At 44.3% G+C, this 20,017-nt stretch overlaps 1 protein-coding gene across 1 annotated transcript in view; it reads right to left on the bottom strand.

Moving 5' to 3' along the window:
- Positions 1–1,730: 1,730 nt before the first annotated feature.
- The window catches only part of syde2 (synapse defective 1, Rho GTPase, homolog 2 (C. elegans)), a 68,838-nt gene continuing 50,551 nt past the window's right edge, over positions 1,731–20,017 (bottom strand). The window contains exons 6-8 of the mRNA XM_080734853.1: positions 13,382–13,563; positions 7,153–7,384; positions 1,731–2,573 (exon numbers count right to left, since the gene is read on the bottom strand). Coding sequence (XP_080590979.1) covers positions 1,783–2,573; positions 7,153–7,384; positions 13,382–13,563 — 1,205 coding nt within the window. The 3' untranslated portion in view covers positions 1,731–1,782. The remainder of the gene's footprint in view (positions 2,574–7,152; positions 7,385–13,381; positions 13,564–20,017) is intronic.

The following is a 20,017-nucleotide window of genomic DNA, read 5'->3' on the forward strand; positions in this document are numbered from 1 at the left end:
ATGTCAAATATGTACACAATATAACAAAAATAACAATATCTCTTTCTGCATGAACATTTTTTATCATAATATTTTACAGCTAAATTTGTACCATTAGTCCAGCACATTAAAATGTGAACAGGTAGCATGAAGGGAAATAATGCAACTGTTACTACAAGTCAACACTAAGAAGATCATTGGGAGCATTTAAATACACCACAGAAACATAAGCTGTAAAAAATAATATACTCCGAATACATTTATATACATATATATGTTAAATACTGATCATTCTGAATCCCTGGATTGCTGAAAATGTACTTTTGACTATTTAGGCAGCAAACTCATGTTAGCCGAAGGCCTCTGCAGTAACCATTTGAACTGCTGCTCTGCAGTTTGTGTTTCACATTTTTCCTTTGTCTCTTTCATGGTTTAACTTTAATGCACACCATGCCAAAAGGTGGGGTTGTTGTTGGGAAGAGCAGAAAAGTGCTGGTCTTTAAGCCTTTTCACTTGTCAGGTCGATATTATTACATCACATAAAATGCACTTTTATGTCTCTTTATAGTTGCCTGAATACGATGAAATGTACCGTACATCTAGTAGTGTGCATGCTTGTGCAAGCAGAGACAATCTAACCACACGATATCTCCCATCCCAATGGGGCAGAGGTGTGTGTGTGTGTGTGTGTGTGTGTGTGTGTGTGTGTGTGTGTGTGTGTGTGTGTGTGTGTGTGTAGTTTCCCAGGCTCCAGTACCCTATAGAGGAGGTTTCATTGGCTGTTACTCCGTCATTCAGTCCACAGCCAACATATTGCTGCACTATAATGACAATCTACACTACCGCCTGCCTCATAAGTGCATTATTGTTGTACAACATTTTGAGTTTCGTACCTCAATAGAAAAGCTTTCTGCTGCCTTTAAGGGGAAATCCACTCTAATGCAGAATTAACATTTCTGGTTATTTCTATGATCTGCAAGAGTCAACCCATAACTCTTGGACCCTGTCATTGAGGGACAGCTGCTGGGAATGCATTGCCAACAGTGAATAGGAGATGGACTTTGAGGGACAGTAATCAGTAACATTTTACTGGGTTGAACATTCTATAATCACTCTATAATGCAACAGAGCACATCGCGCTAATCTGTTGGTGTTCACAAAGTCGGCATTCAATTCACTTGTCAAGACCCCTGCAGGCTTTGCATCTGCACGAAGATGCTGAATTACGAACTTCGATTTTTTTTTGCCTCCTAAGACTGACCTAAGATCACAAGACTGGCATCACAGTATGTGAATTATGTTATAGGGTGGATTGTCCCCTTAATGTACCACCTTCACACAATTAAGGCACCTTTTACACCCCTGGGGGTCAATGGGTTCTTCTAATAAGAAGAGAAGCAACAATAACAAAACAAAGCACAGATCTGGACCAAAACACAAGGAAAACAACATATAGCTGAGAAAAAAAAAAAGAAAAAAAAAAAAAAGCGGAATGTCTAGGGGTAAAGTACAAAATGACACTGATACAAAAAAACAACAAAAAAAAACAAAAAACAACAGAAGTGCCCCTTTACATGTCTTTTCAACTCATCCATCCACTTGATTTGTGCAGGAATATACAGCACCATACACAGGATCTCCATGGAATCACTCCTGAAGCACCGTGATTGGGTAAGTCAGACCTGCCCCCAGACCCAGACCCCCCCCCCCCCCCCCCAATGTGTCTGCCAACACACGCACAGACACACACACACACACACACACACACACACAAGCCTTTTCTGTGTGTGCACGTGGTGCGAGTCAGTACCCTACGTTGAGTTTGTTCTTGTTCAGCTCTCTCTCCAGGTTGCCTATCAGAGTGTCAATGCTCTCCTGCAGGTCTCTGAGGTTGACCCTGTTGCTGAGCACGGGGCTGATGTCCTGGATCTTCATGTAGGCCTGGTAGGTGTGCTCTTTGGGAAGGTGCGGTGGGAGGATGTGGTGGTCGCACACGTCCTCCTCCTCCTCCTCCTCCATCTCGTCCTCCACCTCCTCTTCCTCTCTGGGCTGACTGTTGCCTGAACCATCACTCTCCCCCTGCCCTTCCTCCACCTCTTCCTCCTTCACCTCCGTCTCCTCCTCCTCCTCCGCTGGCCCATGCACCTCCTCCTCCTCCTCGTCTCCCTCCTCCTCCTCGGGAGAGTCAAGCGGGGCAGAGGTGGGTATGTCCTGTTCCCTCTCCTGTCCTTTAACATCTTGTCCTTTGTCCGCGTCCTCGTGCTCTCCTCCCTCCTCCGCCCGCTCCCGCTCCTCGCCGGCGCCCTCCGTGTCCTCGGAGGCCACGTCGTCGTAGTCCGCCTCCTCCTTGCTGGGAAGCGGCGTGGGTTCGAGAGGGAAGTAGCACTCTCCGCAGCCGCTCCAGTCGCCGGCGTAGCGGTTGCTGGGGCTGTCCAGGCGCCCCGGCCTGGGCCTCAGGACGCCCGCCATCTCGGCGTCGCTCAGGTTCAGCACCTGCGGGCGCTCTTTTCTCCGTCGGAGAGGCGGGACGGTCAGCAGGTCGGTGGAGGCGGCGAGAGCTGCGGTGGGAGCCACTACTGTGTATGGGTCCACTACTGTGAAAACAGCCAGGAAGACATAGGGCAAAGTCAGAAAGTGAAGGTTAGCTATTTGATCATTATAATTATTATAATTTAATTTCAAAACATGCCTTAAAACTAAAAACAAGCCTTAACAACGAGTACCACAAATGTTTGACGCAGAACAAAATCATTTTTACATTCATTTTGACCCAGTGCAAATCATAATGATGAACCATATAATGTTGTGAACTGATCGAGTTTCCAAAGACAGTTTTAAGATCATAGGGTCCTTATTAGATTGTAAGGGTGGTTGGATCATCGAAATCAGTAGGCTTTGTCCAACAGGGATCATGAAGGTGCACAGCAAAGGTTTCTGGCAACCGAGACAGTAGCTTTGTTTGTTTGTCATGTTTTGATGCATGGACGTCCAGAGGGAGACGGCCAGGCATTCGGACACCGTCATCCTTCGAGCCCTGCCACTAGCAGGACTAAAGGTCCAACTGCTGTTGAGTCAAATATGACCACTGTGAGCACACAAGGTCCCGTAGCAGAAATATCACAAATGGTCCCCAAGTGGGATCCCAGACAACACGCCATGCCATGCTCATGTTATGCCATGCTTAAGACAAATATGCATGCTGAATTCACTCCAACACACACCCCTGAAACTTCTCTGGCTTGTCTCTGAGGTTTACAGTAGCTAGCCTTTATATTTCACTGTCTTCTTGGGTTCTTGATTTTCAATACTGTTTAAACTGAGGTAAATTAAACTATGCTAATAAAGATGACTTAATCTTCTTAATCTCATTGGACAAGAGAGTAAGGTGGATACACTACAAAAATAAATTGTAAAAAACACTTCAGCAAAACCAACACAGCTCAGTTACCTGTCACTCTCTCTTATTTCTCTCTGTGTATCTACACTTGGACACCGCTAGCTGTCTTTTACTGGATCAGAAGGGAACAGAAAACAAAACGCATAAAGCATAAAGAGGTAAGCCTGTTATACCTTTATTGTCATTTGGAAATGAAAACACTTTAGACACTGTGGACAAGAATGTTTCAGGGTATGACGGATGCTTCCTGATTTGTTATGCTATGTTGTACTGCAAGTGACAAAAGACACAATGTACAGTACCTTTTATGAACATCACATGCTCCTGAGTCTCTCTACTGTTTTGAAAAGACATATAATACCACAAGGTACTGGTGCGTGATTTCATTCCCAAGGAAACACTTTTGTGTTAAAGCCACCACTTCAAAATACCAAAGACACACAAACAAACCCACACGCACACAGTGATGCACACAATGTCCTCCACCACCGCATGCTGTCGTACACTGCCATCATGTGATCCATCCCTGACCACCTGCTCAACAGCAACCACTCAGAACACAGTTGGTTGAAGCACATGGCACACACACGCACACGCACACGCACACACACACACACACACACACACACACACACACACAGTCACACACACACACACAAATTCTCCACATGTGATGCCTCCTTATCAAATTAATCAAATACCTCCAAGACACGATGGTGGTCAGACACAGACATAAAGAGCCCCTTGCAGGGGCGTCACAAGTGGGGGGGGGAAAGTGGGATTGAGTTACTAGGGCCCAAGGTGGAAGGGCCCTAGTAACTTTAGCTATTGAAAAATAGCAGATATACAAGCTCACAGCGCGGCACCGAGTGCCGCGCTGCGAGCTTGTAGATCTGCTATTTTTGAAAAGTCTTTGAATATATGTATTTTTTAAGCGAACATTTGTAAACTCAAATTTTGCTTCTAGGGGGTCCCTGGAACGAAATATTTTGAGGTGGGGGTCCGTGGCCAAATACATATCATCTTGGGGGTCCTTCACATGAAAACGTTTGAGCACCACTGACATGGAAACATAGTTTTTTTTGCACACATTTTCACGATTTTTCAAAAATAGCGGACAAACAAGCTTGCACAGCTTGTATATCTGCTATTTTTCAATAGTTAACATTCATGGGGGGCCCGCAGTGAATCCTTGTACCAGGGCCCAGAATAAGGTGTGACGCCCCTGGCCCCTTGTCTTGACCTGACAGAAAGCACATACTGTATGTCGTGTATCCTCGCGCTCGCCCAAAGACACAAGGCGTGCAGGCTTTGAGGCCCAGAGCAACAATACAGTGGATTGGTTGGGTATGCGTGTGGGGTGTGAAGAGGCGGATGAAAATATCCCATAATGGCCATGAAATGTTAGGGTGAAGTTTAGAGGGCTGAGGGCTAAGGTTAGGCCAGGAATGTCTTTAATTATAGCCCAGACATCCTACGCTCTTGAGCAGGGGAAGTGGACTGAAAGGAGCTAACAGAGGGGAAACATTGCCTTGAAGCCACGCTGAAAGCCTGATCAAGGTTAGAATTTCTCACAAGACGGGGTCATTAGCCACTAGCCAGACATGCTAGTGCAGTCTTAACACACGCACATCTATCTAAGACAGAGCATACTGTAGGCCGGGCATTGGTTCCGAACCACACATTATTTATTGCAATATATCATCACTGTCGGGCAGAAACCTTGTATCTCCCAAGTTTCAAATTTGAATGTTTTTTCGCAAAGCAAAGCCCTGCTTCATCATACAAGGCCGTCGCACAAAAGTAGTGAAAACAGCAGATCTATATGCTTGTAGATCGTCTGTTTTCACTAGTTTAAATAATTTTTAAAATGATAAATGCAAAACAAACGGTTTTGGACATACAAGGTTTCCACCCGACAACGACGATATACAACTATACACAAATGTTACGAAAGGTTATGAATACTTTGTTTGACACATCAGCGCTCATTTCCAAATCTAATTCTATACCCTAGAATACATAGGCCTAATACTGTATATTAGCCACTTTCAAACTGGTGTCCCTATTTTGGACATGTCATCATAGGTGAAGAATTGTAATATATATTTTTTTTCACTTCTCCCTGGGTGTGCCTTCCGCACAAAAAGTTTGAAAACCACTGCTATAGACCGACTCCTCTTCTGGCTGCAAGCAGTTTTCTTATAAATATAAATAAATACCTCTCCCTTTTTACGTACATAGCACTGTCTGTCTCATTTTGCACAGCTTCACTTGTACTCTCCCATTACTCGGCTACCAGCTATTATGAGACTTATGAATGCTGACTTTTATTCAGCTCCTGTGTAAGCTGTTCTGTGTGCCTCATCCCTCCATGCAGAAGATGTTAAACTTGTAAGGTTTCCACAGTACTGCTGTTGGGAGGCTTAGTTTTTGAGGTAAGATCAGAAAGGTCTATTTAAACAGTTTTAATGGAGGGTCAATTTAATTAGTTGGTTAGTGGTGGATGGTGATCTTTGTTAGTGACTATTAGCAAAACATTTTTTTAAATACTCAGTATAGAAGCTTGTTTATATGTTTTTCCCCCCTAATAACTGTTACGACAACAACATTAAATTCATGATCAACAAATATAGCCATGCCTTGCTTTTCACATTTAGAAAAAAACAACAAAACCCCACTTTTAGCAAACTCAGTCAACAGAAAATACTTCACATAGTCACATATTTATGCTCTGCCTGCCTGTAAACAGTCTAGAACAGTCTGAGGTTTGGGGTGAATGTGCTTCCCTATCCATAGACCTCAGTAACGCGTTAACATCCACTGAAGCACACATTGACAGTGACAGTTAACACAGTTCATTAAGGGGTGACTGGAGGGTGAATAAATACAGTTGAACATGCACACACAGAATGTGTACATAGCGTGTGACAGGTGAACAGCAACTTAATACAACAAAAGGTTTTTTACGTGAGGGGAATATGCTTAATGCTTTTGACCGTTCCCCTCCAGGTGTCATCTCTCATATTCATCCCAGACTGCTTAGTTAATTCACATCTCAATGAGCAACTGCAAGGGACAACTGTGGCCAGCCCAGCATACAACTGTTGGACATACGGACAGACGACTAGCACTCCAGGACGGCTGGCTCTGGATGTCAGTTCCCTGGCTGGTGATTTGTCCAAACAAGAGGGCCACACCTCAGAGGTTTCGGTTTATGGCAGGGCTTTACTCGCTTGGCTCTGATTGGCTCTGGCCTCTGTGGCTTGCCATGATGAAGCACACTGTGGCAAGGTCTCATCTGTAGCGGATCAACAGATGGTGGCCGATGCCTATCTGCTGTGCTCGTGCCAGTGGTGGGTAACCTCAGGGATCAAAGCACCCCCCGGCCCTTTCAAGGTTCTGCGTGGAACTCAAGCCACAGAGCTGGTAGCAATTTGCACAATACCCTCTGGCAGAAAAAGCAGTATGGGAGGGGCATATACTGTATGCAGAGCAGCTATATCGTAATGTAGGCGAAACAATATTCCAGTTAATGACTCAAAACTCAAATTAATTACACCACTGGTTCCACAGTGGGGTCCAGGGACCCTCTGGGTTCCTTGAGGGGGTTCCAAATGGACCCCTAACAGATCTGTCATTTTGAGAGTGTACAAATGGAACCAGTTGGACCATTACGGATCCATCTGGTTCCATTTGTACACTGTCAGAAGAATTATGGGGATCCTTGGAATGTAAAGGTTTGAGACAGAGCACAGAATTAGACTCAGACTTACCAGGCCATAGCTGAAGCAGGTAGTGCAGAACCTCGATGTGCTTCTTGAAGTGCAGGGCACTGGCCAGCTCCTCAGAGTCAATGAAGACCCGGTTGGTGTGACACGAGGCCTCCTGGCGTTGGCTGAGCAGCACGGGGCCAAAACAAACCGCCAGGTTCTGGCACGTCATCTTATTCACTTCCTGGTAGGACGCCACCAGCTTCAAGTGGAACAGAAGCTTCCGCAGCGTTGCCTTGATGAAGCACACACACATAAAAAACACTAATGTCAGCATTGTTATTAACCCATTTAGGCCTAGAATTATTGAATGCTTTAACCAGTGAAAAATAGCAGATATACAAGCTCACAGCGCGGCAAATCTTTGTATATTTGTATTTTCAAAGCGAACGTTTGTAACTCAAATTTTGCTTCTGGTCCCTGGAACTAGATGTTTTGAGATACGGGTCCGTGGCCAAATAAATATCATTTTGGGGGTCCTTCACAAGAAAGGGTTTGAGAACCACTGACATAGTAGTAATTTTTTTTTTTTTTTGCAAGTGTGCCTCGCGTCACGGCAACCACACTTGCAATTTCCAATGGCATCTTTCTAGTTAGTATTACCAGTAAGACTCCCTAATCGGGAGACAAGCGACCGTTGGTCGCTTATCTCCACAAATATCACAACCTCCACCTCTCACGTCATACGGGTAGCCATAGTTACACCTGGAATGTTGAATCTCCATATATGGAGATAACCTACGCATCACACAAAGTCTGACCTCACCAGCCCATACTTGGGCATGGACGACTTATATCTCCATATACGGAGATGGCCATATATGGAGATACGATTAGCTTCCGGACATCACCATGGCAGGACGTGTTTTTCGCTCACGCTCCGGAACCAAAACACCAAAGGCTTGGTTCATCCCACATTTTCTCCTATTTCTACTATGGATCACGGATTTATGCTATAAATCACCACAGATCCTAACACCAATGGAATACGAGAATCTTTTATGGGAAATGGACAAAACGGACGAAAAACACAGTGAGTTATATCTTCTTGCCAAAACGGTAGCTAAGCACCCGAGCTTTGGATCTCATGTTATTCAATCTTTGCTGGCTGCTAACCGGAACAAAAGGGACAAACCCCTGAATGGTTGTATGAGTCGATCTTTGATCTTCTTATTATTACTGCAATCAGGAGATTTAGAATTGAATCCAGGGCCTGTAGCTACCAGACAGATGACCCGAAGACTAGCTGCTCTCGCTACTGCAGCTGGATTGACGACGGCAGATCCTTCTTTGTCTGTGATCAGCGAAGCTAACGATGCTAACTTAGCTAGCTCCTCACTGATGAATCCTGAGGGACTAACAACGGGCTACTCCAGATGTCCTGACCAGCCGACCTCCGACGATCACACGGCAGTCGCCTCCGCGGACTCACGGATCGTCGAAGGACCCCCTGGCTCACGGACCCCCGGTGAACCCTCGGCGATCGCCCCCGCATGACTAGCTCAGCACGAGACCAGCATCATCAACGCAAGTCACACAACACCGGACCCCGGCGGCCCCACCGACCCACCCGACCTGCAGACGCACCCGGCGGACCCCTTCATGGACCCGGTGGACCCCCTCATGGACCCAGCACCCCAGAACAGAGTCTACATTAACTCTGCTCCACGCTGGCTAACGGAGAAGGCCAGAGCGCTGTTCTCAACCTGGGTTAAATCGGTGACCACGGGCCCTCACCACCCCATCCCCCAACTTTTCATGGAGACCCCTTTGTCCCTTTGTCCCCCTCTGAAGCCCCCAGAGACTGCAACCAACCCCCCCTCCCCCACCGACGCCGTTGCGAACACTTCCATAGACCTCGCCATGGACTTTGCCAGCCGCTTTGTGAAAAGAGGTATTCATATTATGCACTTAAACATTAACAGTTTGTTTGCTAAATTTGAACAAATCAAGCATATGGTTCACGAAGGTAAGGTCCATTTTCTAACCTTCTCAGAGACCAAACTTGATGACTCTATCACTGACTCTCAGATCGAAATTGACAACTACTCGGTCATCCGAAATGATAGAAACAGATTTGGTGGTGGTGTATGCATGTATGTTCATAACTGTATTAAGTATATCCCCCGCCCTGACCTACAACACAGCTCTTTAGAAACTGTATGGGTGGAAGTGATTCTTAAGAAAGCTAAAAACATACTAATCGGTGCCATCTATAGACCGCCCGACCAAAATGATTTCTATGAGTTACTGGAGGAGAGCCTTGCACCGGTGGACAATGTTGAAAAATACATTATTGGCGATTGGAACACAGACATGCTTCGTAAAGAAGCTCCTCTATTCAAAAAGTTCAATAAGCTATGTAATCAACAGGGTTTCACTCAGCTCATCACCAAGCCAACTAGGGTTACAGATAACTCTCAAACCACCATAGATCTCATTGTAACCACAGACAAATCTAAAGTCTCCGCGAGTGGGACTATTGAATGTGGTGGTCTAAGCGACCATGATATCATTTACTGCACCCGCAAAATACATAAGTCCAAAGCTGACGGCCACAAAACAGTTGAAGCTAGAAACCTCAAAACCTACTCTAGCGAAGCCTTTAACCACAAACTGGAGAAATCTGACTGGTCCCCAGTACTAGCTAGCACTCAGGTCGATGAAGCCTGGCTAGGCTTTAAATCCATTTTCAACACTACCCTAGACGAAGTGGCTCCTTTGCGTAGGGTCAGGGTTAAAGCCCGCTCACAGCCATGGTGGAATTCGGAAATCTGTGAATCAATGAAACTCAGAGACAAAAAATACTCTGAGAAACGCAAATATTTTCACAAACTCAAAAAAGGCCCCAATAAACACCTTAAAGTCAAATTAGAAATAGTCAGTTTAGAGGCTAATAAACTGAGAAATCGGACAACCTCCTTAATCCTTTCTGCCAAAAAAAACTACTTGGATGAGAAAGTTGAGGAAAACATCCACAAGCCACGAGACCTATGGAAGCTATTTAAAACCCAGCTAGGCTGTGGTGCTAAACTCAGATCCATAGCCAGCAACATATCCATCCAAACTCCCATAACCCTCCTCACGGATAGTCTTGATGTAGCCAAAAATCTCAACATCTACTTCACCTCCATGGCCAAAAATCTGGTCAATAAACTGCCCGCTCCATCTGGGCTGTTTGGTGTTAGGCACATCTTGAAATTCTACAGGAACCTTGGGGTATGCAAAGACAACTTTAAACTTGCCACGGTGTCAACTGATGAAGTGTTTAAAAAACTGCGCACCCTACCTCAATTCAAGGCCGCTGGCCATGATAAAATTGCCCCCAAATTTCTCATAGACTCAGCTGCCACCATTGCCCCAATCATTACCCATATTATTAATCTATCTATCAAGCAGGGTTATGTCCCCCAGGACTTCAAATTAGCCAAGGTAACCCCCCTGCACAAAAAAGGCAGTAAACTTGACCCTGGCAACTACAGGCCAATCTCAATCCTTAGTTCCATCTCTAAGGTAATGGAAAAAATTGTCTATGAACAGGTGGCTAAATATCTTGAAGAGAATAAACTGATCTACGAGTTCCAGTCTGGCTTCAGAGAGTCCCATTCCACAGACACATGCCTCATCTATTTGAATGATTACATCAAACGTGAAATTCACGATGGCAAATATTGTGGCATGGTCATGCTGGACCTCCAGAAGGCATTTGACACCGTCGATCATTCTATTCTGATCGAAAAACTCAAAGCTATTGGTCTTGATAGCACAGCAGTGAGATGGATGCACTCTTACTTGGTGGGGAGGGAACAGATGGTGGAAGTCAACGGAACCCTGTCCCCCCCCCTCCCAGTAAACTGTGGAGTACCTCAAGGGAGTATACTAGGACCACTGTTGTTCTTAATATACGTAAACGACATGTCATCTGCTTGTGACTGCAATCTGTTTCTGTTCGCGGATGACTCGGCTCTCCTAGTCTCAGGCAGAGACATTTTGCAGGTTGAAAAGGCCCTTAACTGTGAACTTAACAAGATCTGCACCTGGCTCAATGACAACAGACTCTCAATTCACCTAGGCAAAACTGAATGTATCCTCTTTGGATCTAGTCAGAAACTTAGCCTAGTTGAGAACTTCACAATTAAAGTAGGTGACACTGTGATAGAAAGAAAAAACCACATCTGCTACCTGGGTTGCATCCTGGAGGCTAACCTATCCAGTGAAAAAATGACCACCAAGGTAATCAATAAAGTCAATCAACGAATTCGCTTCTTGCAAAGAGTTGCCCCACTGATCAATATTAAATCCCGAAAGACACTAGGAGGTGCTCTTATTGGGCCCCTCATTGATTACGGAGTCCTTGTCTGGTATCGCGACGCCCCAGCTGCCTTAAAGCTAAAGCTCCAAACAGCCCAAAACAAACTAATTAGGGTTGTGCTTGGTCTCCCTCCTCTGACCCACCTTACCGAGCATCACCACGAAAGCGTGGGGTGGCTCAAAGTAGCTGACAGAGTACAGCATCTTGCAATGGGCCTGGTGTACAAGATACACTACACCTCCAAGATTCCCATGTACCTGACAAACTACTTCTTAAAGGTCAAGGATGTTCACGATCATAACACCAGAGGCAGCTCCACTAATCATCATCAGCGTAGATTTAACACTAAACAAGGCGCTAACTCGTTCTCCTGCTATACCATCAACATGTGGAACGCCCTTCCACAAGCCCTAAAGGAGAGCAAGTCCCTAGCCTCCTTCAAAATTGGTATGAAAAGTCACCTTCAGACAGCAGCTACCCGTGACTTGTAAATAGACTAAGCCCCCATGCTCCCCCCCCCCCTTTTTCTTTGTATTCTGCCTTTTGTATTTGATGTTATGCTTTTGAAACTGATATTATCCTAGATAAAGTACTATGTTCTATCCGTCTGTCTTTCAATGTTATATGAGATACTTAAAGTGTGGTTCCTGTGGAAATAAGCCTCGGCTTTCTAGGATCTCCTTTTAGTTGACCTTGTACCAGTGATTTGTACTGTCATGAAACTGTACTTTTTTCTATTGCAAACTTCTAATAAATTCTTCAATCAATCTTCAATCAATCAAAACGATGACATCACAGAGTCCACAGCTGATGATGTGGCGTGATGTCATACAATACACAAACAAGCCCTATATAAAGGGGCAATTCTCACCAGGGAAGAGAGCATTGCCTGGAATGTTGAATCTCCATATATGGAGATAACCTACGCATCACACAAAGTCTGACCTCACCAGCCCATACTTGGGCATGGACGACTTATATCTCCATATACGGAGATGGCCATATATGGAGATACGATGACATCACAGAGTCCACAGCTGATGATGTGGCGTGATGTCATACAATAAACAAACAAGCCCTATATACTGATGCGATACGATGACATCACAGAGTCCACAGCTGATGATGTGGCGTGATGTCATACAATAAACAAACAAGCCCTATATACTGATGCGGAGATATGAGCAGGGCAAAGGTGTGACGTGTGACGTGTGACCGACCGACCGACCGACCGACCGACCGACCGACCGACCGACGGACGGCCGGTGGAGGTTTTCATAGTAAGCTGCTCCCTGACGGTCGCAATAAGTGGTTTTAGTAGCAGAAGAAACTATTTGTTCATATTTCAGCTGTCACAATAACCATAAAGCTCAATTCACAGGCAACGCGTTGTTAGCTCTATACGATCAGATCTTCTCGGCAAGCAAGCAACACAGTCATGCGATGGAGTATAAGGCACTACTGGGAACCAGGGGGAAAGATGAACAGTGGGTATTATAGGGTATTAACGACTTGTGATTTTTGCAAGTTGACTCGACTCAGTAAAAAGTTGAGTTGAAGTCGACTTTATCGTTTGATGACGTCATCACATCACACACGACCCCCAAATTATTTTGGGAGGTCCCCAGATGATTAACTTAATGTGAAACATTGTTTTCTCACTCAACTGTAAACAAACCAACATAAAGTTTATGTGTATAGAGGGTATCTTCACATTTCTAAAGTGCCAATTTAAGGACTTTTTAATACTAGCCGATCTACATGCTCACAACGACTCGCAATGCGAGGCGTTGTGAGCATGTAGATCTGCTATTTTCACAAAATAAATATATTTTTTCAACTTCGACTTTCGACTTTCTCTGGTGGGAGTCGACTTGTCGACTTTTTCGTTAGTGCCCTCGAACACTAGTACTTCCTTACCCTCTCCACCTCTGGTAGGATGTCCAGTAGGCTGACGGTGTGTTCTGTGTCCGACTGGTCGTTCTCGCAGCCCCCTGGACCAATCCTCAGAGGTCTCCTGGACATGGACTCCAACACTGCCTCATATAACTGCTTATCGATCAGAGGGTAGGGCAGTTCTCGCAGATAGTCCTTCAACACTCCTGGAGAGAGCGAGGAGAGAAAGACAGGGAAACAGAGACACGTCGTGTAAGTTCAGAAGGTGTTGACAGTAGGGATGGGACGATACGCGATATTATCGTTTATCGGGATAAAAAGCACTCATGATAATCGTATCGTGGAGATTTCATTTATAGTGATATCGTCCTCCGTCATGCACTGGGATCAATTCACCTTTTATTTGTCGAGCTGCATCTCCGGTACCACTTAAACTCACTATAATTGTATAAAAGTCTTTTTGTTCACTCTATCAAATGTCTTTGACAAAAAATAGCCGATCTACAAGCTCACAACGCGTCCAATGTTCTGCCCCAAGATAATGGATTATTATTGCGATAATATCGTAAATCACACATTTTTTTTGTCACAATAATCGTGATATGACATTTTCATATCGTCCCATCCCTAGTTGACAGAGACCAAAGACTCGAGAAATTGCATACTTTGGACCAGCAGAAGAATAGATGGACTTTCAGACGTTTTGTTTGAATGAAGAAATAACCCTCAGGTCCATCACCTGACACATTGCTAATCATGTCAATGTAGATATACAATCATTTTCTTTTTCCCACTCTTTTGGATGACTGGATAGAATGACATGCTTTGTTACTGTAGCTGCCAAGAGACACCTTATTGTCAAAGTAGGGCTTCCACAGTTTGTGACATCTGATGAGATGCCTGATAGGAGGCAGGCGTAATAACACGGCAGCCAGAGTCACAGGATGAAATATAACATTAGGCTTCAGAGCAGGGACGTGCTGGCCATTGGGAAAAGCGGGACAACCGAGCGGCCGGTTCATTCCCAGCCGGTCCAGGCCGGCCATTAGGAAAAAAAAAAAGAAAAATGTCGGCCTTCGTTCCATTTTGGGGGCTGGGCAGTCAACAAAGTAAATCGTCACTGTCGGGCAGAAACCTTGTATCTCCAAGTTTCAAATTTGTAATTTTTTTTCGCAAAGCCCTGCTTCACCATACAAGGCCGTCACACAAAAGTAGTGAAAACAGCAGATCTACAAGCACACAACGCCGACAACGACGAAATATAACTCATGTACAGTAATTGGCCCACTGGCTTGTCACTTTGAGTAGCAGCAGTAGCGCTATAGAGAGATCTCTCTCTATAGCACGCAATGAGGGCCTCTCCAACTCTTTTTCCCGGGCTGAATCAGGGGCCCAGCACGTCCCTGCTTCAGAGTGTTGCTAGGCCTCAGTGTGCGAGTGTGATTTCACACCTGTGTCTCCAGCTCTCCCGTGGACCAGACAAACATGAAACCCATACTATCACCACTAATCCTCCAAAATATTACTGCCATGTCTGTAAGGGAACAATAAAAGCTGCTTTTGGCAGCATGACAATCCTTTGTGGCGGACTTCACCTCTCATTTCCATCTCCAAGCTTGAAACCGAAGCATAAGTTACAGCATTTTCTACGGAGAATAATAAGTTACATAAGGAATTAGGTCCTTTGACTCCAATGGCCTGCACACAAGGGATGTTTTAATTGCATCAGTTTAGATGGGCGAAGACCATGATTTTACACTTAAGTAATGTCTCTCCTGTATGATGTAAGAGCCCGTCGTGTGAATTTGGTCAATGGGAGCTCCTTCACAATGACTTGCACATCACTGATCCCTGAACAATCCCAGGCGATTTACAAGTTAGTCCCATGCTTGCTATTTACAGCACGCTACAGTATGACTCACTCCAGGCCTGTTGACATCCCCTTACGTCTGGTAAGGAGAGCTGAGGGCAAAACTTAACACGCTCACTTTTTAATCCCCCTAATCCCCCACTCTCCTCTCCTAAGGGAGTCTGAGGTGGTGTAACGCTTTCTAGTCTATTTCGATCTGCCATTGTTGAACCCCTTGCCCATTAATCTTGGCAGAGAAACGAGACACAGCGAAGACTCGAAAATTAGCCTGAGATTATGGCGCTTCTGGGTGGCAAGAATACCCACGTTTCCTCTCCTTGAAACAAGTAGATTGGCATTAGAAGACACTGAACGTGGGATTGGATGGCGGGTTGAAAGGTGGATCTGAGTGCAGTTCATTGTTACAAAGTTTCAGGTTAGCTTTTGTTCAGTTCAATGGAATTATCCTTTTTACATTCAGATCAGTACAAAATGACTGAACAGTTATCAAATATCCATTTAGTACTTTTTAAAGTTCTGTTTTGTTTTATTTTACTTCAATTCTAGTATGTCTTAACTAAAGAACAATCTAAATCAACAACGTTAAGGTATTTAACAATGAAACAACAACAACAGTTGGAATAATTCAAACTCATGCAATTACATCAGTGGTTATGGAAAGTATTATCTTACACATTCGGGCTATACCTGTGTCAAAAGGTGTTTTCGAATAACTCCTCCATTGTTGATTTTGTCGACCATCTGTCGTCAAAATGTCATCATAGTTGGCGATCGTCAACTATGACGAAAAGTTTTTGTTGCTGTGATGACTAAAACTAAGGCTAAATATATTGACAATTTTGTCAACAAAATAAAAACTAGACTAAAACATTAGGGAGGGACTAGTGGAGAAGAGAGTCATTTTATGTTTGGTTGCTCTCAGGTGTTGCGTGCTGAGAATAGCAGATCTACAAGCTCACAACGTGTCGCGCTGCGACGCGTTGTGAGCTTGTAGATCGGCTATTCTCAGCACACAACCAAGTGTAAAATCAGTCATTACGATGCCATCAAGGCCTGTCAAAATACATTTTCGTTGACTAAATCAACTATAGATTGAGTCGCCTAAAAACGTATGATATTTCGTCGACTGAAATTAGACTAAAACTAAAACTTTTCAGGTGACTAAATTATGACTAAAATTAAATTACATTTTATTCAAAAGACTATGACTAAAACGAAATTTGCTGTCAAAAACAACACTGAACTCCTCCTCTTTCTCCCTTCTTCTGGCCTAGATATACAGCATCATAAAAGCCAGTGTCCGTGACAATCTCCACTTAACGGAGCCAACAGCGGCTCTGTTTTTCTACTCAGCACTATGACCCCCCCTCCCAACTCCTCTCAAGACTCAACACGTTTCAACAAAGCAACGCACAGCAGACAGACAGAGAGGGAAAGAGATAGCGAGGTAGAGAGAGAGAAAGAGAGAGAGAGAGGGAGAGAGACAGCAGAGAGAGGTGCATTCCTAAGGCTACTGGTGGCGGCTTAAAAAAAAAAGAAAGAAAAAAAAGGAAAGCCAAACAACTACGTCTGTCTGTTGTGTTGTGTCAAGCAGTCACAGCCCCAGAGGCGACACACCAAATTCTGGGCCCTGGGTACAAGGATTCACTGCGGGCCCCCCATGAATGTTAACTATTGAAAAATAGCAGATATACAAGCTCACAGCGCGGCACCGAGTGCCGCGCTGCGAGCTTGTATATCTGCTATTTCAACAGGTTCTCACCCCTATTGCGTCATACAACTGACGCGATCTTAAATACCGAATGCTTCTCACCATAGACGCGGACGGATTGCCTAATGTCTCAAGGGTTAGACGCATTGGGTGGTCTAAGAAGAAAGAAAAAAAAGTAGTTCCTGATGCGGGATTCGATACGCTCTGAAGGCTTCTTGGTTTACCAGCCACCCGTCGCTACCGTTCACGCCACTATAAACGACGGAGCGGCGCCGTCTCAGGCGGCGATGACCCCCGTGAGTCGCCACCGAGGCGAGCGATAGCGAGCCGAGTTGCCGCGACGAGCGGTGGGAACGCCGCATGAGCCGACTCAGCCGCGTTACCGAATTACGTGCCGTTATGGACAGAATAGTAAATCTTGACCAGGGGACTGCTTCCGCCTCCGAATGTGGCTCAAAGAAGGGACTACGTTATCATTCCACGTTTTGTCAAAGATAAAAGCACAAAAAAAAAGGTACTTCCCAGTCACTCTGGTTAGCTCAGTCGGTAGAGCGTGAAGATACAAATCCAGGGACCGGGGTTCGATTCCCCGTGACGGCCGTCTGTGAAAAATATTCCAGTAAACACATGTCGGCGCATGCGTACTAAGACTCTGTCTCGTCCAAAAACTCTCCGTCTCCGTCGCACCCTAGACGCAATAGTCACTCCCAAAGGAAAGAAAGACACGGCGTCGGGAGGGTGAAGCAAAGGGGGTGAGAATGGGTTGGCTATTTTTGAAAAATCGTGATAATGTGTGCAAGAAACCTATGTCAAGGACCCCCGAGATGATATGTATTTGGCCACGGACCCCGATCTCAAAATATTTAGTTCCAGGGACCCCCCCAGAAGCAAAATTTGAGTTAGAAATGTTCGCTTAAAAAAAATACATATATTCAAAGATTTTCACACATTTTCACAACTTTTAAAAAATAGCAGATCTACAAGCTCGCAGCGCGGCACCGAGTGCCGCGCTGTGAGCTTGTAGATCTGCTATTTTTCAATAGATAAAGTTATTAGTGCCCCTCCACCTTGGGCCCCAGTAAAACTCAGTCCCACTTCCCTACCCCTTGTGACGCCCCTGCACAGCCCTCTCTGTGTCAGCTGAATTCACAATGACGGCTCTATGGGTTCACCGTGCACCCAGATGGAAAGCTCTGATACTAAACAACCAGTGGGGGAAAGTAACCAAGTAGATTTACTTGAGCACCACTGTTTGAGGTGTTTGTAATTTATTCAGGTATTTCCAATTTCCAATACTTTTACTTCAACTCCACTGTCATGAACTGACACCATGACAAACAGGGAAACGATTTTGGATCCCAAATATTGTACTTTTACTCCACGGCATTTATTTGAACACTTTAGTTACTAAGTTATCTTTTTGATTATTATTACAAAACATACATTAACTACTTCAGCCCTATATACAATTCGGCCATTTGAAAATAGATGTAGATCTGCTATTTTCAAAAGATGTATTTTGTATACATCTGAAAACTTATATAATGAGTATATAATGAGTACTTTAAAGTACATTTTGATGCCAATACTTTTGTACTTTTAGTCAAGTACATTTTGAATTCTGGACTTCTACTTGTAACAGAGTATTTCTATATTGCAGTATTGCTACTTTTCCACCACTGCTAAAGACAGATGTTTAGTTTGCAGGTAGTAGGTGCTAGGTGGGGGTCGGGAGCAGACCCCAAAAAGTTACATATTTTATCTTAAGGAGAGTTTGGTATGCTCAGAACGTGATGTGGACGAGATATAAACACAAGATAAACGTCTTTACAGAAGACTCCTCTCAATGCCTCTCTGAAGACGTGCTGATTTCCACAACAAGATAAGACAAAAATGCTTTATGAGAATCACTCGGCGTCCCCGTTATCAATCTATTGTGGCCCTATTGAGATAACTGTAATCAGGCCAATTCGTCGCCGAAAACAAGATTACCTGGATGCAAAATACTGTAGTGTGTCACATGTTTTTATCTTATCTTGTGCAAAAGCAAAGGGTTACCTTGGCCCCCTGGCACTGCACTGTACATACAGTACCTGAGAGTTATTTTAACTCTCAGAGTCTACAAATGGAGTAAATAAAATGCCAAGAGCGGCCACTTGACTTGTATTTTCTACAAATGGAAAGTCAAGCATGGTGGACCTCAGTGACCTTCACATGAGCCCTTAAATGTACGTCGTCTGTCGTACCGCGAATAGCGACTGAAATGGCCGATCTACAAACTCGCCGTGCGTCACATCGTGACATGCATTGTAAGCTTGTATATCAGCTATTCTCAAATGTTTTATGTTATTTAGAAACATGAAATTCTTTGAAATAAACATTCTGTTTTGAAATTGTATAACAACCTTTGAACGATTTATGAATATATATAGATATAGATATAGATTAAAAAGAATATATATACATATATATATATATATATATATATATATATATATATTCTTTTTTTTTTTTTTGCCTATGCCCAAAATAGGGACCGCTGGGTAAAATTGGTGCTGTGAGTTTACAGATAGTGAGAGCCAGGCCAGCTCGAATCACAGAAAAGCACACTTGTTTTAATAAAAGTCAAATTGTTTCACGGAACAACACAACCTAATTATGTGTACACATACGACCTCATTCACAACATGCATGCATGCATAGTAGGCTCTTTCTATTTCCATGTTTTTATAAACACAGCGGTCCAATGGTCCAACTGTGTGTGCGCGTGTTTGTGTGTTTGTGTGTGTGTGTGTGTGTGTGTGTGTGTGTGTGTGTGTGTGTGTGTGTGTGTGTGGAGCTCTAAGGTGAGGAGAATACAGCCATTGAGGTAAATCATTAGCCTGCTATATGAGTCAGTGCCTGTGTTTACTTTGGTAAATTAACCCACTGGTTCCCAAACAGTGTGCCAATGCACACTGGTGTTCCGTGAGACGGGTCCAGGTGTGCCTTGGGATTTTGTGACAACAACGCAGAGGCGTCACAAGGGGTAGGAAAGTGGGACCGAGTTACCGGGGCCCAAGGTGGAGGGGCCCTAGTA

The sequence above is a fragment of the Nannobrachium achirus genome (assembly GCF_963921795.1).
Source record: "Nannobrachium achirus genome assembly, chromosome: 1".
In the NCBI taxonomy this organism is placed as follows: domain Eukaryota; kingdom Metazoa; phylum Chordata; class Actinopteri; order Myctophiformes; family Myctophidae; genus Nannobrachium; species Nannobrachium achirus.